This window comes from Panicum virgatum, chromosome 1N (genome assembly GCF_016808335.1).
Source record: "Panicum virgatum strain AP13 chromosome 1N, P.virgatum_v5, whole genome shotgun sequence".
NCBI lineage: Eukaryota > Viridiplantae > Streptophyta > Magnoliopsida > Poales > Poaceae > Panicum > Panicum virgatum.
The window spans coordinates 65,058,013-65,079,841 of NC_053145.1; the positions used below are offsets into that span (position 1 = coordinate 65,058,013).

Genomic DNA, 21,829 nt, shown 5'->3' on the forward strand with positions numbered 1-21,829 from the left:
TTGTCTAAAAGAAGCGCGTTTCATCATGTGCTCATGTTGTTTGGGGGAGTGAAATGTGAGGGTGGTTTGCATGGTGGCGGCGGCGGGCCCAATCTGGATAACGTAACGCTCCGTCGAGCCCGTTCCCTTGGCTTTTGGTAGTTGAGGCAGCCACTCCCGACTCCCGAGCCAGTCCCCGCGCGGTCGCCGTGGCCACTCCGGCTGCGCCGGCCCGAGCCGGCGGTCGCATGTCCAGCTCGGCGCCGCGACGCAGCAGCCTCTTCCGCGTGAGCTGCCGGTATCGCCCACGCGTGACCGCGTCGGGTCCCGCGGCCACGAGGAGCGGCGCCGCCCGCGGTCGCGCGCGCCTCTCCAGCCGCGACCCCGCCGACGCCGAAACCGACGCGGACGCGGGGCGAGTCCTCAAGGTCGGTGCCTCCTCCCCTGCCGGGTTCTCTAGCCTTGTCTTGACTCTTGACTGGCTCGTGAGCTCTCACGTGTAGCTAGCTGGGTACCTCCATTACCCAAATCGATTCCGAATGCCTCCTAACTCCCAATCCTAAGCTTGACATCCCCTGGCTGCCGCCGGGGCTGAAGCCAGTGGATGTCAAGTCACGATAACGCAGCGGCAATTCACACTCACATTCCACGCCCATCTGTCCGTGCCCTGAGCTGACCAACTGTATTGCAGGATCGAGGAGCCCTTTTTCCAAATGGTGTTCATCACTGTATCTCGTGAGCACATGCTGCTATTCGATTGCGCAACAATCTTTTCTTTTTTCTGTTTTGGCACTACGATCTCTAGTGAGGATAGATCACTGAATATGTTTTGCTCGAGACCTCCAGTTCCAGTAAGGCAGTAACCATTCCCAGAGACCCTCAAGTTCTTCCCATTAGCTGCCCTTGGAAATGAGTATTTCATTTTGTGGTTCCCAAGCAATTGATCAAGTCTATTTTCCTCTCATTTGTTATTATTGTTAATCAGGATGACTCGAGCTACCTGTGGACATTGGGCCTTGGATCCGTTGGTGGCGCTGCGGTCATAAAGTACGGAAGCATCCTGCTCCCTGACATCACAAGGCCAAACATTGTGCTAGCTCTGCTCATGGTGTCCCTGCCTGTCGTAGCTGCAGTCTTGATTTTGTTCAAGGCGAGCTCGTCGGACGACTGATTCGAGGACTCCTTGTCGAAACTTAAGACAGTTTAATAAAACTTCTTTAAGATTTCCGGCATCTTGTAAGATGAATTACCAGTCTGGTTTTTTCTAGGTCTTTGCTGTGGCTAAACCTGCTCTTTGTTTAGTTGCAAAGTTCAAAATTCCAATTTTTTTTCCGACACCTGCATGGAGACTTAAATCTAGACGAAATAAAAAACGCATTGCACAGTTTGCCTGTAAATCGCGAGACGAATCTAATGAATTTAATTAGACCACAATTAGACGCTAAATTGCTATATTAATGCTACAGTAAACAATCTCTAATGACGGATTAATTAGGTTCGTTAAATTCGTCTCGTGATTTACAGATCTGTAATTAATTTTGTGATTAATCTATGTTTAATATTTCAAATATAGAAAGATTTTTTTTCAAAAACTTTAGAGACGGCAACTAAGCCCTAGCCAAAGCAATAACAAAAGCAGAGTCTTCAGTTCTTGTGACAGGCTAGACGACGTGACCCGACAGGGCTGCCACTGCCGCAACTGAGCACTGACTTGCCTCATCGCAAGGTTCACATCTTGGGAAATGAGAATACGCGTATCCATTGGTCCTGAATTTTATTAACTTATTTTCTTAAAAAAATTATTAACTTAAAACCTCAAGTACAGAACCTGAGATTTCATGAAACCCTACTTCAGGGGGAATTAAAAAAAACATATTTACAACATTGCCGAATCTCTGGGTTTCACATCAGCATCCCGCAACTTCAGGCTACTACATCTACATGTGCTTGGAAAATTGAAATAACTGCAACTACATAATAATCATTCCTTTCCAAGACAGAACATATCAATGTCTCCACTATATTAGTTGACAGGTCTCACTCTCTCGGTTGCCAGCCTGAAAATCTTTAAGCCCTCCAACAAAATGAATGTAAGAGCTCGTGGGAACCCCGATGAATTGAAAAATTGCAGATCGGACTATAGTAAATATTTACAACCTACAGGTTGTCTTTCAGCCACTTCGCAGCACCATTGACAACGGACCTGAAAGGATTCAGCAAAGGAACTGTGTCAAATACAGGAGACACCCCCAAATGTTCTGATGAGCTAACTCAATCAACATATTACAAGATTTAGTTAGGTTGGTTCATATTCAACAGAAGCATACATCTACGTTCAGACTACCCCACTACTACATTTGTACTTTTCCCTCGTAATGAGTATCTAATAAACAATATAGTTAGCGTCCCAAAAATCGCAGCTCAATTTTTTTATACCACCAGAAACAGGGGAAATAAGCATAGTACAAAACCTATATGCTCAGTGTCGGTACCCCAGGACTGGGGTACCCCCTCTTGCTGTGTCTAGGCAAGAGCCTTAGTAGTCATCCTTGACTACAACCAAACAGCCGGACCCCTGCGGTCCGAAGTCCTGTCCTCCCGACAATGGTCCGGACCCGTTCCACGGCCGGGGAAGGTCCGGGGACGCCACGTGTCCCCGGAGAGACAGGCACTCAAGCGCAAGCAGCCGGGACTCCGGACCCCCGCGGGGTCCCGAACCCTCATGGGGTCCCGGACCCCCTGCATAATAACCGGACCCCGACGCCCCGCGTCGGGGTGGTCCGGGGCCGCCACGTGTCTACAAGACATGGCCGTTTGGGTTTCCATACCAACGTTCACCCACCATTGCATTTATTGCGGTAGGTGAACGTCTGCATTGATATAGCAGAAGCTGAGGCGATTCATTGACCAGGGGATACTATTGATCGCGTATTACCAAGGCAGTGGAGCCGCTGGCGCCGCCCATACTGCGTCTGCCAGATGGATACGACGGCTCAGCTTCGCCCATTATGACGCTACATAATAGCCTCAGCAAGCCACGCCGCAAGCTACGCTACTCCAACGGGCGCCTAGCTGACGGGACAAGAAAAGACCCCCCTGAGTCAGAGGGGCAGCAGTACGCATATCGGAGGAAAGATTCGCTACCACTGTAGCCGCAGTCACGTTGGGCCCACCTGTCGGGGTACCAACGTCCTATGTATCCGCTCCCCCTTGATCTATAAAAGGAGGGGGCGCCGCTAGAAAACCACAGGCTGGGCAAGAGCCAAGGCCGGCAGGGGATAGATTCATACACACCACCAAGAACAATACATCTCCCAGTGGACGTAGGGTATTACGCTCCGGCGGCCCGAACCACTCTAAATCGTGTGTTCTTGAGTCCTAGTCCCAGCGTAGATTCAGCCCCATCGCCTAGTACTTCCCCGAGTACTCCCTCACGGGGAATAGGCGGGTGCGTTCCGCCACCCGGCTGTGGGTACCCCTAGAACCCCCACAACACTCAGTATAATGAAAAAAATTGTTCAGGATGACAGTACCTCATTAGCATATATTTAATAAAACACGCATGAATATAAGATCAACAAATATAAATTGATGAAAGAGGAACAATATGGCAGGATTTTAAGAATATCAACCAGCCATCTAGAATGACACATGACCTAAACACCATGTATTATGACATTGATTGTATCATTGTAGTGAAATCAAGTTCAAAATGTTACCCTGCAAAATCTGTAAGTTTCTTCAACCAGTCATCCTCTCCTTCATTGGATTTATCTGTACCTTCTTGACTTGTGCCAACTTCTGTCCCTTCATGTACGTCTGCAACACAGATAACAGATGTTAGTCTTCAATTTCTTTTTAAATAAATTATATCCCCTGTCAGATAGTAATGACAAGACACACGTTAGTCTTCAATTTCTTTTTAAAGAAATTATATCCCTTGTCAGATAGTAATGACAGGACACAAACAAACTTCAGATAGCAAATATCAAAAATAGAAATAAACTCTTTGCTGCAGGGAGAGGAAAACGGAGGAGGGACTGCAGGAAAGAAACAGAGTGAATGGTTCAAATGTTTACGTTTTGGCTTGGCGGGTTTCGGCTTGGCGGCTGTTCGAGCAAAACCACCATCACTCAAAGATGCAAGTTCCTCAAGTAACTCCCTTTCGCGCCCACTGGAAGAACCAACATTCGCGATTAAGAAAACTAAGTGAGAAATTAGGCTCAGTAACTCTAGGATAGTGGTGAAGTATTTGAAAGGTAGGCTCAAGCCAGAAATCATATTTTCACCTTATACGTCTAGGTATTGTGACCGTAACAGTGAATAGATGATCACCACGTATAGATGGCTTATTCAGTGATGGAACACCTTGCTTTGCCAAGACAATTACATCACCAGGTTGGGTACCTGGAGGTATTCGAAGTTCACTGGTTCCATCCACAGTTCTGACCTGCACATGAAAACAGTTTGAAAGGAACAGTTACACAGACCTATTCAAAGACAGTTCAGTTCACACTTGAAACAAACTCTACCAACAATTAGTCTTCTCTGAATCATCCATGATAGTTAAAATGATAAAAAGAACTTGTGAGCAAAAATCAATTTGAGTAGACTTTAAAAACTCGGCCTGCAGGGGGAAGAAACCCCCGAGCATTGAATAAGAGAAGACCTCTCACGCAGGCTGAGAAAACCCCCCAACCCATGCCCCACCCTTACACAGGGGCGCCATTACCCATGTGAGTGTGGGTTGGGACCTTCCTTTCGTGATTTGGCATGGCGGCAGGCGAGGGAATTTTTTTAACCCCAGTCTGAAATTCGCTCCCACCGGGAGTCGAACCCAGGACCTGAGGAGTGAAGCACCTAACCAATCCGACTAGGCACTCGTTCGCTTGAGTAGACTTTATATCACTTAACATGCAACCAGTTTGTTTTAATGAACATTGTGTGTGTAAAGCAGGCAAAGAAAAGCTGAAAAAGTTGATCTATAAGCTAAACACTAGCTACATGAGCTGTGGGTTTAAATTTGAAACGTAAACTTGGGGCTCACACACACCCCAATTGGAGTTTGCTAATTGCATCAGCACTGAGATAAAGTAACTACGCCATTTTTCTTGATCTCTGGTTATCAAGTGAAGTGACAAGTTCGAGACATTTTGTTAATTCTATGGAAACAAAATAGATTCTACTGAGCAAGGTAATGAACTATGACTGAAACTAACTGGAATCACAATAGGTTATCATAAAGAGAAAATTTACCATCTTAGTGGTGCCCAAAATAGCTTCAAGGTAGCTTATCGACAGAGTTGAATACAAGTTTATACCATCCCTTTTGATATCTGATGGCTCCTCTATATCAAGGCAAACATAAAGATCTCCTGGTGGCCCACTGTTTTCCAAAAGATGAAAAGGTTGGACTAATTTGAAGATAATTTGCATTCAAGCTTAAGCAAGGCTCAGACATGATGAGATATCTGAACATGTTATTTTATGTTTTTCTACACTGCAGTTGTAGTATAACTTCCTTGAAAAGTAAATTAACACATACACAATGCAAAGTTACTCTGCATTCATGTATGCTCCATATTCCACAAAATATCTTCTGCAGAAAGCACACGCACAGATCTAAATATCCAGAACACCAGAGACCATAAACTTCCATTCATATACATGAAATGAAAAGGAACTAAGAAGTTTAAGCCTAGCATACATCTTCTGGTTGCAAATTATTGTTTACCCTTAATCAAACACCTATATACTTCATGCCATGTTATCGGAAAAAAAATAGTACAAATGTATGCAACATATGGCACAAGACTATGAGCACGAGATAAACCAGTAAGCATAATAAGAACGATCCATTTTATTGCCTTTAGGACCACTATGGACTATTGCTAGCATTTTAAAATGTTCAAATATGACAATCAGAAAGCTAAACATTCTCTTCTAAATGCATTGCTTACCCTTTTGGTCCTGCATCACCTTCCCCACGTACACGAAGAGTGCTACCTTTACTCACTCCTGGAGGGATTTTCACTTTGATCTCCTTCCTGACACGAATACGCCCCTCTCCAGAACATTTTCTGCAATACTCTGAAATGACTTTGCCCTCTCCAGCACAAGTGGGGCAAATAGAAACCTACAAAAAAAAGAGGGAGTCTAATTTTATGTAACCATCACGAATAGCAACAAATAATCAAACTGAACTAAAAAAATATTAAATAGAAATTCAGGCTACCCAAAGGCTATAAGCATAGTTTATTTTTTGCTATTGTGCTGAAATGAAATGTTGAGCCCTTGAACGTAGGCAATCTTGTACAAAACATAATTTACATGCTAATGCTAAGTCAGTCACTAAAACTTAGCATCAAATAACATTACAAAGTTAAGCAGTCAGAAAAGAATACTTGTTACCTGGGAGAACAGACCAAATGGTGTTTGCTCAGTTCGCATTACTTGTCCTCGCCCACCACATGTGGAACATATTCTCAGCTTGGAGCCAGCCTTTGATCCAGAACCACCACATGTATCACATGTTTCCAAATGCGATAATATAATGTCTTTCTCTGTTCCAAATATCGCCTCTGTGAAGCCCAGAATCACATCATATCTGATCGAGCAAGTTTGTGTCAGTTTAGAAAATAAACTATTTTAAATATTCTAAAGCATCAAATAAGCAAAGTACCATCTCATTAAAAAAAGGTACCATAAATAGCAATAACGGCAATCTTTGATATATTTATAGCATGGCAATGAATGCAAAAAAGACAAAGGGGAGCAGAGACAAAACAAAGGAGCCAAAGCAGGATTAGGAAAAAAAATGCAGTAACTAACTGCCTCCTGCAGGTATATCTATGAAAATGCTCAACCCATTCATGCAATTCAATCCTCTGCTCTGATTCTATTAAAAAGTACCCCCCCTAATAAGTCTGGTAATTAAATTGTTCAAATCAATGGTCGGTGCAACAGGTAACATAACTTAATCAATCGCAAGCGGCAAAAGAAACTCAATCCAAAATCCTTCTCGCTCATCTGAGAAAGAGCAGGCTGTTAGGCAAGTTTACCAGTTTTAGCCCCAATATTTGAAAGTACTGAATTTGTTATTTTTGCAGTGTTCTAGAAGTGTTTGATGAGATATGTTGTTTGAAATCAAAAGTTGTAGAATTCCAAGTGTATAGATAAACAGACTAGTAGTTGCCAGGTTATTGGAATTTGGAAAGCAACAGGGAACATATAAACATCTCAACTTCTGTTTATTTATTAGGATGGAGTGAAGATTACAATTTCATCGGATCACATGTTTAACAAGAAACCTATTATTCCAGGGACCTAGCCATTACACGAGTACCAATTATATTACATTCGGACAAATAAAGCTGGATTTAAAGTTTGCACTAACTACAACAGTTAGTAGATTGAAAATTAGATTATAAATATTTCAAATAGAAACACAGCTATTCTTAAATATCATTTCGCTTCAAAATGTCTTGCAAGTTGCAACAAACGCAAACCTGATGTCTTCACCCTGAACAGCAGTGCCTCGCCTGCGTGTCCTAAATGTGCTCTGGTCCATGCCGGAAAAGCCACCCATGCTTGCTCCAAAGAATGTCTCAAACAGATCGAATGGATTAGTCTGCGTAAAGAAAAGAACAGTGAAAGAACTAAGAAAGCTTGTTTAACAAAAAGGATGGGCAAGAGCCAATAGCACTTGTATCCATGCGAGCTAAAGAACTCGAGTTAATAGACATATAGTGAAATATTGTGGCTGCTAATGTTTTTTATTAAAAAAATAAGAAGTGAAAAGGCAGTACTGTGTAAGCTCCACCCGAGCCTCCAACTGCACTCTTAACCCCAGCTTCACCATATTGGTCATATAATGACCTCTTCTTTTCATCTGACAACACCTGATGACAACGAAATTCAGTATTCCCAAAATGAACCGGGGAGGGGGGGGGGAGGAAACACATAATTAAGTATTTGATTTAAATAATCTTTTTAAAATTGGCAGAGTCAGGACCCTGAATCAAAACTATAAAACTAACCATTCACACAGGGATGCCACACAAACAGATTATTAAGTTGTCTGGATAACAAATAGTAGCCCAATACTAACCATACTCATAAATGTAAAACACCAGAAAAGTGGTAAAATACTTGTTTATTTGAGTACATCTACAGAGTGGCACCACCAAATTAATGAGAAAACAATAAGAGGTCTTTTATCCTAAAGTAAATCATGACTATTCAGTTACAGATTGCAAACTATAGCATGGGGGGTGGGGGGGGATCACATTTTGATAATAGTATCACAGATTCACAGTATGTTAGTTGGTAAACTGATAAATTGTGCATTACTTTTTCTTCAATTATCGAAGTCAAGAAAGCAGCTATCAGATGAAACCTTAAGGCCTCAAGGGCGGGCCTATTATGTTGGGATTTTTTTTCCTTTTTCATGATAGACCTTCAACAGATTAGTCAGTTATTATCTAAGCCTAAAGCATAACAGCAAAAAAATCAGAATGGTAGATGGACACATAAGCAAAAAACAGATTTCTCATGCTTTGTTAAGAAACATTTTATACCTCGTATGCTGCACTTATCTCTTTAAACTTTTCAGTTGCTCCAGGCTCCTTATTCACATCAGGATGGTACTAAAAATTAAAGAGGGAAAGAAAGATATCAAGATTTATTTCCAAAAAAATGAATCTATATTTATGTTCTGAGAGCATTGCAAACCGAGTGATCAGGAACCGAGTGACAGAGCAAAAGCTTTTCACTTGGTAGATTGACAAATAAACATCATCTACAAATCAAAAGCTTGAGAGCCTGCTAAGTTTGGTACGTTAGGCCCATTAACCATATATAATCTAGGAACTGGAAAAAAGAATAAGATACTCTGCTTGGTTCAAGAGAGGGCCATCGTAGGCTTCTAGGGGCGTCCCGGAGACTTAAGGCCTTAATAAGGTCAAACAACAGGAACACACGACGGCCTTTCTGTCAGAAAAACATGGGGAGGTCTGGCTTTATGCAAAAAAATATTTTACCATCCACTCCGCTAATGTTCCAAGTCCTCCTATGTAACTTTGGTGGTTCCAGAAATAGCAGTTACAGGTGACAGAAGAATTGCATAAGCATAACTTTCCCTAAATAGTGGCTTTAAGTAGTCCAGGCTCCAAGCATGATGACTGAAACAAACAGCAATGATGCAGGCAGCTCCTGTATGGAACACTGATGTCATAGGAACCAGGGAGGAGCTTTTATGTAGTTAGAAGCAATAAATAAGAATCCTATCCAAGGACGAAAAATAATCATCACAGTGTGAGCTAAACTGCGACATTCCACACAAAATCCCTGGTCGAATGGCATAAGTTTGATATTGTTAATGAATTCTGCCTCAAAACACGATCAAGACTAAACTATAATTTTGAGTTTCAACTTTCCACGTGCATCAAAAGACACATAATCAATGTACAATGCATTGGTACACTGTGCAAAAACAGTTGCCTTTAGTCTACATATTTACAAAACCTTTCATTGGATTGACTTTCATATTTACAAGTTAAGGGAGAAATTATATTTTCCAAGTGAACTTCGCATAATGTGAATTATCACAGAAATTAGTAGTAAAAACCATAAAAAAAAACTCCAGGCTTCAAATTTAGATATCAAGGGCATAAAGAAATTATAGCTAAGATCCTAATATTGTTTATTGCACATCAACAACACTCCAATCATAAACACCTTGGATGTGCAACTTAAATTAAGCCACCAGTCATTAACAACGAATTCAATTTAAGGCTAGGTTTTACATTGCAAGGCCTATGTTCTCAAATTGCTGGTAGCTAGTCAATCCAGGCCCATTTAAGTGTCCATAGATTTGTCATTAGTGAAGTGAAGTGCTAGGTGAGGCCCCTTGACCCCCTAGCATGTAATCCAGCATTCATCAACAACAATACGGGTGACAGAAAAAAATGGGGATTTCTATGATGGGTGACAAACCAATTTAATCTAGCAACATATTAAAAGGCATTCATCCACACTTTAGCTGCCTGCGCGAGCTCCGATCGTGTGATCCAGCCTTGTGAGACTACTGACTACTATCAAACACAAGTGATGAATACTAAAAATGAGGTTTGGGTGGGAGGGGGGCAAGCGTCGAACACCTGGCGCGCAAGCTTCCGGTAGGCGGCCTTGATGTCCTTGTTGGTCGCAGAGCGCGGCACGCCCAGTGTCGCGTAGTAGTCAGCCGACGCCCAGACCACCAGGCTCCCTCCACGGCGCCGCCTCGGAACCCGCCCGCGATGCCGCGGCGCGGCACACGCGAGCGGGAGGACGCCGCCGCCGCTCCTACCGGCGGCAGCGATTTGGACCCGACGAGGAGGGAACGCGGCGGCGGCAGGGGTGGCGCCGGAGGATGGAGAGGGATTGGAGGGCAGGAGCGGGAGCGTGGACAGTGCGAGCGCCATTAGCGAGCTCGCGGAGGTTTGGCGCGGCTGCGGCTGCGGCTGCTCGATGTTGGTCCCGGCCTGAGCGCACGGCTACGGATGCAACGGATGACAGATGAGACATGGCTGGGCCCCGGCTGTCAGTCTTATGCGTTAGATTGTTTTTTTTAAATATATTGTTTAGATTGTCTGCTCCCTTATTATCTGGTTTATAACGAAAATACAATACATTTAGACTCTACCGCCTTCCGGAAAAAAAAGGTAAAAATGTAAAATCTGAGGACTAGAAAAAATTTATATGATCTCCTTTAACAGTTTGTTTGGTAATGTTGGGTGCAGCTATTTGGTTTTTATTGACATGTCGGGCCTGTTTGGCAGGGCTCCAGCTCCGACTCCTCCAGCAGCTCTAGTTGGAGCCCTACCAAATATTATGGAAGTGGAGCGGTTCCATACTATAACTTGTGAGAAGTAGCTTGTGAGAAGGTGGAGCAGCAGCTTTGCCTGCGAGAAAGTGGAGCCGGTGAAGCCACAAAAATCAGCTCCACTAGCTCCGGCTCCATCTTTTTTGTAAGGAGCCGGAGCCCTCCAAACAGGCCCGTTGTATTGTGTGTGTGTGGGGGGGGTGCTCAGAGTATGAAGTGCTAGGTTGCACTTTGAGTAGTTGGTTGACAGGCAGTTGAAGTAGGTCGTAAATTAAATAACACGAATCTACCTACATACAAATATACAATACTACCTACATACAAATATACAATACGCTTTAAATAAGCATACGACAAAAAATGATAATTATCGCTACTGCATATTCCTTCCATCATATAAAGAGTGCAATTTTAAGGTTTTTTTAGACAAGTTAGTGGTGGCGTAAAATGATTCTCATATCTTCATTTGTTTGCCACATATAGTTAGTTTTACCATACAATTTAAGTCCGATCACTTAATTAGGCAAGTAGTTGAAATTCAATCTTTAGAATTGTACTTTTTATGGATTTTTTTTCAAACGTAAGGTTGTACTATCAGGGGACGGAAGGAATAGTTTTTTTATACCTCAATCTAGGTACAAGTATCTAAACTCACACATCATACGCACGTTCTATCTATCTGGAAACTACAATATTTACACACACCCTTACTGAGTGTTACGATCTATACACAGGCTTATGTCATTGCGGTCTACAGACTTGAGCCTGAAGAAAATCCGGACGGAGGGAGTAGTTTTTCTAAGCGGTAGGAGGGCCGTGGCCGAAAAAGCTGCTCTCTTCATACCCCAGGCGTGGCCCAGCACAGCAGCGAAGGCCCATCCAATAGCAGGCCAATTCTAGCAGCAATTTGGGAGCCAGGCCAAGCGGTCAGTCAGGTGCCATCGCCCGGCGCTCTTCCCTCTCCTCTCGGCTCTCGCTAGGCCTGGGCATTTTTTCACCGAAAAAACCGAACCGAACCGAACCGGCCCGAACCGAACCGAATTGTCGGTTTTTCGGTTTTTTCGGTTCGGCTTCGGGTTGGATTTTTAGGAAGTTCGGTCATCGGGTTCGGGTTCGGTTTTTATCTCGCACCGAACCGAATAGCCGAAAAACCGAATTAGACCCGGCCGTCCCAAAGGGCAAAGGCCAAGACAGCCAGTGCAGCCCACGGCCCATTAACCTGTCCAATATATACCAGCCTGTTGCTTGATATCTTTCTGTCAAAATGAGACTCGGTTTTGTTCGGTTGCACCGAAAAACCGAACCGAAAAACCGACATTTTCGGTGTCGGTTTTTTGTTTCCTTGAGGACCGATCGGTTTATGGTTTTAGACAACCGAATTTTTCTCAAACCGAAAAAACCGACCCGAACTAAACCGAAAAACCGAATGCCCAGTCCTAGCTCTCGCACTCTCTCCTCCTTCCACACGGACACGGTTCGCCTCCCACTCTGGTTCCCCAAACCGTCGGTAACCGGACCGGCAAACCGGTCCGACCAGTTCCGGTTTGGTCCGGTATGAAACCGGTCCAAATTTAAAATTTAAATTTAAAAAAATGAAAAATTCTCAAAAAATTCCTAAAAATACTTCAAGGTGCGACGAATCTAATAGTGTCAAATTTTCTCAAAAATTCGTTCATTTAGTATAGTTTGCGGGGATTTGAAGTTAAACAAAAAAATATGCATACAAAAGTATACAAATACAATGTAAAAGTAGTACAAAAGAGAGTTGGAGGATTCATTTAGACTAAAATATGTTATACAAATATTTATTTAGTATACTTTGCGGGCATTTGAATTTAAATCAAAAAAGAAAAAAATTTTAAATTTGACCGGTATACTGGTCTAACCGACCGGTATACCGGTCGGAATCGATTGAACGGCGAAGTTTGAATTCAAATTTGAATTCCACCAGTTCCGACCGGTAACCGGTCAAACCGGACTCGTATACCGAAACCGGAGCCGGGCGGTTACCGGTTAGCCGTCAATATATTAACCTGCTCCTGACTCGCCAAACCCTAATGACGGGTGGCCAAATCGGGCGGCAGTGCGGCTACAACACTTCGCGGCGGCGCAGTCAAATCGGGAACTGGAATGACCAGCGCGGCCGAATCGGAGACGTCGGGCAGCGAAGTCCGGACGCCGGAGTGGGGGTGGGGCATAACTGGATGCCTGGACCGTCTGGGTGCCGTTCCTGCCTGTGGCACGCCCTGCTCATGCGGCCGGCCGGCCGGCGTTGTAGAGCACAGCAGCACGCGCACGGTCGCACGGCAGCAGCGTGCAGCAGGTATTCCAATCCTCATTCCCCAATCTCTGTTTCAATCTTGAATTCATGATCCACCATTCGTCTTAGATTCGTAGATGCGTAACTTCTTGGGCCCAAGAATGAAAAACAACTTAATTCCTGTGCAACTTGCTGTTACAAAATTCCAGATTGTACAAGAACCGCCCGGATTTGAAGAGGGGATTTTTCAGTAGGAACAATGATGTTGTATTTGATGACAAAACATTGTACAATACAAATAAATTGGAGCATTTTAATTGGAGACTCCAGAGCCTCCAGTATAGGAATTCTAACATGTTTGTGCTTTTCTCATGAGCAGATTTATGTGTTTTGATTTTGCCAGCCCGCGCACTGCATGGATTCCTGTTATTTTCTTTCAACTGTCCAACCTGCAGTAGGTTCAGGTTATCATGCTAATGTTTGATGAAAATATAAGAGGCCAGGATGGATTAAATCTTTTAGTTTGGAATATTTTTTTACCACATCATGTTTTTATCAAGTCTGTTGTATAATTAAGTGTAGAATCGATATATCTTCAAAATTTTGTATTCTATTCTTCGCTTCTATGAACTATCGGTAAGTGGATTTGGCGTGCGGTTATTTAGGTGCTTAGATAGTGGCCCTAGGCGTGGAGGTTCACCAGCTCTGCCACAAGGTTGGATGCTCCAGTGATGACCAAATTTACCTTCATTGTCGTTCCAATTCCTGAAAGCAGCTCCTGTGAGATGCTGCACACCAAGTGGAGATGAAGAGACATCTGAGGAGCCTAGTTCATTTCTTAAATAGATTAATGATTTGGGAACTCTTGTTTGTCAGTTGCTTCTTTCGCACTGCACTGAATCTGCTTCATTTTGGTTGTGTACTCCTGTGATGACTGAATTCACATCCTATATCGTTCCAATTCCTGAAAGCAGCTCCTGTTGGGATGCTGCAAATCTTGTGGAGATGAAGAGACATCTGAGGAGCCTAGTTTCTCTTTATTTATTTATTTATTTTTGGGATTTTTTTATCAGTTTCCTTTGATTTTATTTGTAGTTTTCAAACTATTTTATGCTGTTGAAGTTTGGTTTAATATGATGGTACAAACAGGTCTGAAGCATTAGGGCCTGTTTGCACTGAAGAAATTTCACGTAAATTTTGTAGAAAATAACACTTGCCTTTTGGTTTTCCTGTGGGTGTTGTTGAAATTTTGCTTTGCTATTTGGGCGCAACATTCAAACATGCACGAGTGATTGGGACAAGCCACTGTGTGGATTCATTCTGTTAGTTCATCAATAGAAATGCCAGATGTTGAAATGTTTGGGGACACAATACCATTTTTATCTAATCCACTACTAATATATGTTATTTACATGTTTGTCTTTCTTAAGCTATAGTTTATCATTTGACAAACCAGCATTTTGTTTATTACATATGAGGGCAGATTATGATAAACAATGCAAAAAAAAAAAAAAACTCTCTGCAGGTGTCCTTTCCAGTCCTCCATTGGCAGCCAGGTTGTGAGTCATGATGCAAGGTACAGAGATAAGATTGAAGCTGGAAAACGTATGCATGCTTAATTGATCTCAATTACGGTCCACTAAGAGTATTTGTGAGTCACTATGCAAGGTACAGAGATAAGGTTGAAACTGGAAATGTATGCCTACTTAATTGATCTCAATTATGGTCCACTAAGAGTACTTGTCCTTGTTCGTGAGTCGCCACACAATGCTTGCTGTGAATCGATGTGGTGCAGTTCCATGGAGTAATGTGAACCACAGATATTTTCGGAAGAGCATGATTACATGGTATGTTTAGTTTTCTTGTTAGAGCGCAGTCTTGATCCTATCATTTTCTTATTTAATTATCAAAAGAAAAATTTAACTGCAGTGCTTAAATCTTAGTTACTTTTCCATTTACCCCAGTATGTTTTTATTTATCTGCTTAATTGGTTTTATGTAAGGATAAGGAAAGTTGCATCATGGAAACCACTGGGCTCCTGAACCTGACCTTAACATTGTATAGATTGTGTGCAAAAGATAGGCTTGGGTGACTAATCAACAATCAGTTGTCAGAAATACCTATTTGCCATCTTTTGATTGAAATGTCTATGGTTGATGATTATCACTTGGGAACATATCTGGTGGAAACCACAACTTCATGAAAACTCGTGCAAACCACGGCAAAAAAGTCGTCTAAATTCACCAAAAAAATCACACATGTAGATGATATGATGATACACAATCTTGTAAAATATCTTGTCCAAGCTCGGCTTCATTTGTGAGATATAAAAATAACAAATTTCTCTTGAAATTTGTTATTTTTATATCTCACAAACGACGTCGAGTTTGGACAAGATATTTTACAAGGTTGTGTATCATCATATCATCTATATGTGTGTTTTTTTTTGATAAATTTAGACGACTTTTTTGCCATGGTTTGCACGAGTTTTCACGAAGGTTGTGGTTTGCACTAGATACGTTCCCTTATCACTTGCATGGTGTAATCTTGTATTATCCCGTAGCCTCTATGTGAGAATGCACATTACACTGACCTTTTACTCGGCATTTCTGGTTGAAACTTACTTCTTGTCGCAGATAGGAGCTTATACTTTCTAATGCAGGGCTGAATGTGGAGCTGGCATCGAACTATAATTTGTTGTATCTAGCTCAACAGCTTGACAGGCCTTTCTACTTATGCAAGGCTAGCAGCAAGAGGGGCTAAGCATCTTATATAATATGATGTTAACATCCCAGCAGAGAGGACAGTGAGATCCTTCAACGGATGCCCAGAGGATGGGATCAAGAGACTGCACCGTTTTAGGAACAGGCAGGACAAGCTCGGCCTACAAGTGTCTCATCATATAACTATCCTGTGCCAGAGCCATATTATCTGGATACTGTGTTCCACTGCAGTACCCTCCACAGCTTATGGCACATCAGCAGAGTCAAGATCCTCCAGGTCGTCCTCGGTTAGAACCAATCACAAGGCTCCGTAGCAGCAGCAGTCAAACCAGGTTCATCAGCTTATGGCACATCAGTAGAGTCAAGATCCTCCTGGGCGTCCACCAGCTCTAAGCATCTAACCGAGTCTGAAAACAAACAGCTGGCCCTCCCTGTTTTAAAATTGTATAGCAGTTCTCGATCATATCTAAAAATATTCCTTACTCTGGTAGCAGTTCTCGATGGTATCTGATGTTTTTGTTCGCTGTAAAGTTGTAGAACCGTTCTTGTATATGTACATATTATCGATCAATATTCTTGAGTTCTTCTGGATCGATTCTAATACATTATGGATCAATATTCTTGAGTTCTTCTGGATCAATTCGACCTTGTGATCCTGGTCCTTCAGTTCAGAGTATGTTCTCGCTGAAGGCCCGAAGCTGAGTATTCAATTCGATGACGGTTTATTCTTTGATTGAAGATACGCTAACTTCAAGTATGAATTTTCAACTGTAATATAAAATTTAAACTTTATTTGCACAGAGTGACTTTGACATGAGAAGGAAAAAGGACACGTTGACGGCACTCCTCAGTCCTCAAATTGCCCAGCCAGGCGGCCCTCAAAAAAAAAAAATTTTTGCCCACCCAGGCGGCACCAAACAAGCTGTTCAGTTTCACCCGAGACGCGCGCGAAAATTTCCCTCTCCCGCGCTTCCGAGCGGTTCCCCTCCACTACCATTTCAAAATTGAGAAAATATTCTTGTCATCTACTCCAATCACGCCCCGATCACCATCACCGGTTTCAAACCTCTCGCCGCCCCGTCTCCTTCTTTCCCCTCCCGAACCCTTCGCGATCCCCAGGCCTGCTCCACCGATCCCGTTCAACCGGGCACCCCCGGCGTGTTCGACGGAAAACCCGAGACGACGGCAGGGTCGGCGGCGGCGGCGCGATGTACGTGGTGAAGCGCGACGGCCGGCAGGAGTCAGTCCACTTCGACAAGATCACCGCGCGGCTCAAGAAGCTCAGCTACGGCCTCAGCGCGGAGCACTGCGACCCCGTCCTCGTCGCACAAAAGGTCTGCGCTGGCGTCTACAAGGGCGTCACCACCAACCAGATCGGCGAGCTCGCCGCCGAGACCGCCGCTGCCATGACAGCCTCGCACCCCGACTACGCATCGGTGATTCATCTGCTCCTTCCATAATTGAATCGTCTGCCAGATGTTTTGGTCTGCTGCTTGAGCAACTCGATTGGATATTATTGACTGTTTTTGCCTTTTACCCCCTTTGCGCTGTCCGTTGTGAAGCTGGCGGGCAGGATCGCCGTCTCCAACCTGCACAAGAACACCATGAAATCCTTCTCAGAGACGTACGATACCTCGTTTTTCTTGTCTACTCTAGGAGGAGAGTTTGAATATCCGCGTTGTTATTGGTTCTATTCATCTCTGTATGCAGGGTAAAGGTTCTGTATATGCATTGCGATGAGAGGTCTGGCTTGATGGCTCCCATGATTGCTGATGATGTCTACGAGATCGTAATGAAGGTGTGATATGTTGTAATTAACAAATGATATGGTCCTTTTGTGGCTTAATTTTATGCACGAAAACCATGAAATAAATGGATTATTACTTGTGGCTGCAATTCACATTGGTACATCCGTGTACTTGGTTTATATTTCTTACTAACTCCTCTTAGCATACAGTCTGAGTCATGAAATCTAAGCACTCAACTTTTGACCTCTATCATTTCAGAATGCTGCTCGCTTGGACAGTGAGATAAATTATGACCGAGATTTCGACTATGATTATTTTGGTTTTAAGACGCTTGAGAGGTCTTATCTGTTGAAAGTTGGTGGAAAGGTCGTGGAAAGGCCACAGCATATGTTGATGAGAGTTTCTGTTGGCATACATAAGGATGATATTGAATCTGCTGTCAGAACATACCACATGATGTCTCAGCGCTGGTTCACTCATGCTTCCCCGACCCTTTTCAATGCTGGCACTCCAAGGCCCCAGGTAACACTGGGCCACCTTCAACCAATAATGTGTTCAGTGTGGACTGTTGAGTTATACATTTAATCTCATTCTTTTATTTATTGTTATGCAGCTAAGCAGCTGCTTCCTTATCTGCATGAAAGATGATAGTATTGAGGGAATTTATGATACTCTCTCAGAATGTGCTGCGATAAGCAAATCTGCAGGAGGAATTGGTGTATCAATTCACAACATTCGAGCTACAGGGAGTTACATTCGAGGAACAAATGGAACTTCTAATGGAATTGTTCCTATGCTGCGTGTTTTCAATGATACTGCTCGTTATGTTGATCAAGGTGGAGGCAAGAGAAAAGGTAACTAGCATCAGTAAGTTAGCCTGGTCCTATATGATTGCTGAGGATTTCTTACAAATGCCTTGTGTTAGGTGCATTCGCTGTTTATTTGGAGCCTTGGCATCCTGATATCTTTGACTTCCTTGATCTAAGGAAGAACCATGGAAAAGTAAGCTCTTGAATAATAACACACATTCTTGAAAATATAGCCTGTGGTTGAATATAAGAAGTGTGCTATAAGTGCTTGGCTTGCTATTATATTAGACTACCTCTCTGAATTTTTTTTTTGGTATGTGAAACATATAGGAGGAGAATCGTGCAAGGGATCTTTTCTATGCTCTGTGGGTTCCTGATCTATTCATGGAAAGGGTACAACGCAATGAACAGTGGTCACTGTTTTGTCCCAATGAAGCTCCAGGTTTGGCTGAATGCTGGGGAGATGAGTTTCAGAATCTGTACCATAAATATGAAAGAGAGGCAAGCTGGATGCTGGATTTGGATATACAATTTTTTTAGGTTGACTTAAGATGTATAATAACCCAGCTATGTGATTTCAGGGCAAGGCAAAGAAAGTAGTTTCAGCGCAGGCCCTCTGGTTTGATATTTTGAAGGCACAGATAGAAACTGGAACACCCTATATGCTTTATAAGGTATTAAATTCATAAGGGCACAATTGTTCTGCCTCTAAATATGCCATTATTTTATCACATATGTGCGTTCTTACTGAAAAATCCAAAGGTCTGGTTCTAAAAGGTAATGATATGCAGGATGCTTGCAACAGAAAAAGTAACCAACAAAATCTTGGCACAATCAAGTCCTCCAACCTGTGTACTGAGATTATTGAGTATACCAGTCCTTCTGAAACTGCTGTATGCAACCTAGCTTCAATTGCCTTGCCACGTTTGGTGAGGGAAAAGGTACATACTGACGTCTTTCCTATTATTTGGTTGCTTATAGTTGTAACTAGCATAACTTACACTTGCACATGTTTCAGGGTGTTCCTATAGAGTCCCATCCAGCTAAGCTTGTTGGTAGCAGTGGGTCAAAAAATAGATACTTCGACTTTGATAAATTAGCAGAGGTTTATCTACCTCACATTTCATATAGATGTATGACTCTGCTTCACCAGTCTGAATAATACTAACATAATGCTGGCTATATTACAGATTACTTCGACTGTTACATATAATCTCAACAAAATCATTGATGTTAGCTATTATCCCATTGAGAGTGCAAGGAGGTCAAATATGAGGCACAGGCCAATTGGGATAGGCATTCAAGGATTGGCGGATACTTTTATTTTACTTGGAATGCCATTCGATTCACCAGAGGTAATCTTGCAAGCTCAAAAGTGTGGTTATGCCATTTTCTGTACTTTGCTGATATGTAACATGATGCGTTTTTTCCCAGGCCCAGCAGTTAAACAAGGATATTTTTGAAACTATTTACTATCATGCTTTGAAAGCTTCTGCTGATCTTGCTGCAAAAGAAGGCCCTTATGAAACATATGCTGGGAGCCCTGTCAGCAAGGTTTGTGTGTGATATTGTTTGCAACCGTGTCCATCAATTGTACTTAATATTGTGTTTGATTGTGTCAAGCTATTTACTTCTGACACAATACAGTTTATTAATCATAGAAATCTCCAAAAATTGTTAGTGCCTGTTGGCAAGAAATTTTTTGGTTCGGGTCATTTCCTTATTAAACTGTATTGTGACCGTGCTACGCTTCATCTGCATTTCTGCAGGGCATTCTTCAACCTGATATGTGGAATGTAGTGCCATCTCACAGATGGAACTGGTCAGCAATAAGGGAGGTGATTTCTCAAGTTGGATTGAGGAACTCTCTTCTTGTTGCTCCTATGCCCACTGCTTCCACTAGCCAAATTCTTGGCAACAATGAGTGCTTTGAACCGTACACATCAAATATATACAGTCGAAGAGTTTTAAGGTTAGCATATCTGCTGCTCGTAGTTTTGGCGTTACAATGTTTGGGTTTTTCTAATTAATTTTCTTTGTTTCAGTGGTGAGTTTGTCATAGTAAACAAGCATCTTCTCCATGATCTGACTGAGATAGGCGTCTGGTCTCCTATTCTAAAAAACAAGATAATCTATGAGGATGGTTCTGTCCAAAAGGTTACCGAGGTCCCAGATGCTCTAAAAGCAGTTTACAAGTATGTGAATTACCATCTTAGCTACAATTTTCATGATATGCAAACTAGCAAACTATCACTCATGTTTGTTCTATTAATCACTGGCACAGGACTGTTTGGGAGATCAAGCAGAAAACTATTGTTGACATGGCTGCTGATCGTGGTTGCTATATCGATCAGAGCCAGAGCCTCAATATTCACATGGATCAACCAAACTTTGGAAAGCTAACTTCGTTGCACTTCCATGCTTGGTCGAAGGTAACTCTCAGATCCAACGCTACAGTTCAGTTTCCTTTTTTTTTTTGTTTTTCTAAAAAAGAGGCAAGAGTAAAATGCAATTTTCTTTACTTTTCTATTTTATTGGAGATTTGGAGTTCAAGTAGGAATCACCAAGGGAAACACTAAATAATGAGTGCCCTCTTTTGTCTGATACCAGGGCCTTAAAACAGGGATGTATTGCCTAAGAACACGTGCTGCGGCAGATGCAATTAAGTTTACAGTAGATACTACTCTCCTCAAGGTGATTTGTGCTGATTGCGTTCCAGCCCATGTCTGATTGACTATATTTTGGATGAATTTTCAATGTGCTGCTTAACCATGGTCCTTGTGAAAAACGTTGGATTTGTAGGATAAGCAACAAACTTCAGAGGAAGAGGATGTCCAGGCTAAAATGGCCCAGGTGGTCTGTTCCTTGAACAACCGGGATGAGTGCTTGGCATGTGGAAGTTAGATCCGCCCAAATCACGCCTCATGCTGACCCAGACAATCTTTTACTAGCTCCATGGCATTGTATCTTCTGCAAGCGGCCTGCGCATGAACCCCGTACTGTGCGAGTACCAAGCTAGCCTTTGTTACCAGAACTAGACTTGTGTACTCATGCTTATGCTATTGTAAATATATAGACCATGCATCTAATATTAATGTAAAATAGTATGTGGTATCAATGATGTAGCCGACAACTGGATGTCAAGCAGAATGTGCAGATGTGGCAAATCAAACTAGATTCCTGAACGCCTACGAGGCCAAACAGAGAAGTAAACATCTCCATGAGTAGCACGACCGCATCTCGGTCGCGTCTGTAATTTGTGCAGCTACCGTACACAGGAGTTAATTATCGGGCTACGCTACACGTAGGGGTGGTAAAGGTGTTAATGTTTAGTTTAGATAATCTAAGGACCGGACTCTAAAAGGACCAAGTCTAATTTTATATAATTTTGAGCTAAAAATATCAAAGGCCAAGTTGGATTGTGATGAAAGTATTAGGACTATAGC

The 21,829-nt window shown here is 42.6% G+C and overlaps 3 protein-coding genes across 4 annotated transcripts; 2 read left to right on the forward strand and 1 right to left on the reverse strand.

Annotated features, from left to right (window-relative positions):
• Nucleotides 1–22: 22 nt before the first annotated feature.
• Nucleotides 23–1,302, forward strand: LOC120657527. Its single transcript, XM_039935848.1, has 2 exons — nt 23–407; nt 965–1,302. Exons 1-2 carry the CDS (start codon nt 228–230, stop codon nt 1,148–1,150), a joined length of 366 nt encoding a protein of 121 aa, XP_039791782.1. The 5' UTR covers nt 23–227; the 3' UTR covers nt 1,151–1,302.
• Nucleotides 1,303–1,778: 476 nt separating this feature from the next.
• LOC120657529 (chaperone protein DnaJ-like) lies at nt 1,779–10,533 on the reverse strand. Its single transcript, XM_039935850.1, has 11 exons — nt 10,140–10,533; nt 8,559–8,627; nt 7,788–7,880; nt 7,488–7,609; nt 6,391–6,586; nt 5,940–6,115; nt 5,236–5,365; nt 4,269–4,429; nt 4,059–4,153; nt 3,699–3,798; nt 1,779–2,182 (listed from the first exon to the last, which is right to left on the reverse strand). Exons 1-11 carry the CDS (start codon nt 10,440–10,442, stop codon nt 2,137–2,139), a joined length of 1,491 nt encoding a protein of 496 aa, XP_039791784.1. The 5' UTR covers nt 10,443–10,533; the 3' UTR covers nt 1,779–2,136.
• A 2,348-nt stretch (nt 10,534–12,881) lies between these two features.
• On the forward strand, nt 12,882–21,568 carry LOC120657530 (ribonucleoside-diphosphate reductase large subunit-like). 2 transcript variants are annotated; one of them, XM_039935852.1, is made up of 17 exons: nt 12,882–14,950; nt 17,389–17,450; nt 17,537–17,624; nt 17,833–18,096; nt 18,188–18,428; nt 18,500–18,576; nt 18,714–18,884; nt 18,965–19,057; nt 19,175–19,324; nt 19,402–19,488; nt 19,574–19,738; nt 19,818–19,937; nt 20,153–20,355; nt 20,429–20,578; nt 20,668–20,815; nt 20,994–21,077; nt 21,186–21,568. In XM_039935852.1, exons 1-17 carry the CDS (start codon nt 14,948–14,950, stop codon nt 21,285–21,287), a joined length of 2,208 nt encoding a protein of 735 aa, XP_039791786.1. In that variant the 5' UTR covers nt 12,882–14,947; the 3' UTR covers nt 21,288–21,568. The 2 variants fall into 2 exon arrangements, with proteins under 2 accessions (XP_039791786.1, XP_039791785.1); XM_039935851.1 differs by lacking the exon at nt 12,882–14,950 and adding an exon at nt 16,724–17,262.
• Nucleotides 21,569–21,829: the final 261 nt, after the last annotated feature.

Coding starts and splice junctions, on each gene's coding strand:
- LOC120657527 (XM_039935848.1), top strand. CDS start 228: ATGTCCAGCTCGGCGCCGCGACGCAGCAGCCTCTTCCGCGTGAGCTGC. Junction 408..964: donor ACGCGGGGCGAGTCCTCAAG/GTCGGTGCCTCC, acceptor ATTGTTAATCAG/GATGACTCGAGCTACCTGTG.
- LOC120657529 (XM_039935850.1), bottom strand. CDS start 10,442: ATGGCGCTCGCACTGTCCACGCTCCCGCTCCTGCCCTCCAATCCCTCT. Junction 7,881..8,558: donor AGATAAGTGCAGCATACGAG/GTATAAAATGTT, acceptor CGTTGTCATCAG/GTGTTGTCAGATGAAAAGAA. Junction 2,183..3,698: donor AAACTTACAGATTTTGCAGG/GTAACATTTTGA, acceptor GAATCCTTTCAG/GTCCGTTGTCAATGGTGCTG.
- LOC120657530 (XM_039935851.1), top strand. CDS start 17,035: ATGTACGTGGTGAAGCGCGACGGCCGGCAGGAGTCAGTCCACTTCGAC. Junction 19,489..19,573: donor ACTTTGATAAATTAGCAGAG/GTTTATCTACCT, acceptor GCTATATTACAG/ATTACTTCGACTGTTACATA. Junction 20,356..20,428: donor TACAGTCGAAGAGTTTTAAG/GTTAGCATATCT, acceptor TCTTTGTTTCAG/TGGTGAGTTTGTCATAGTAA.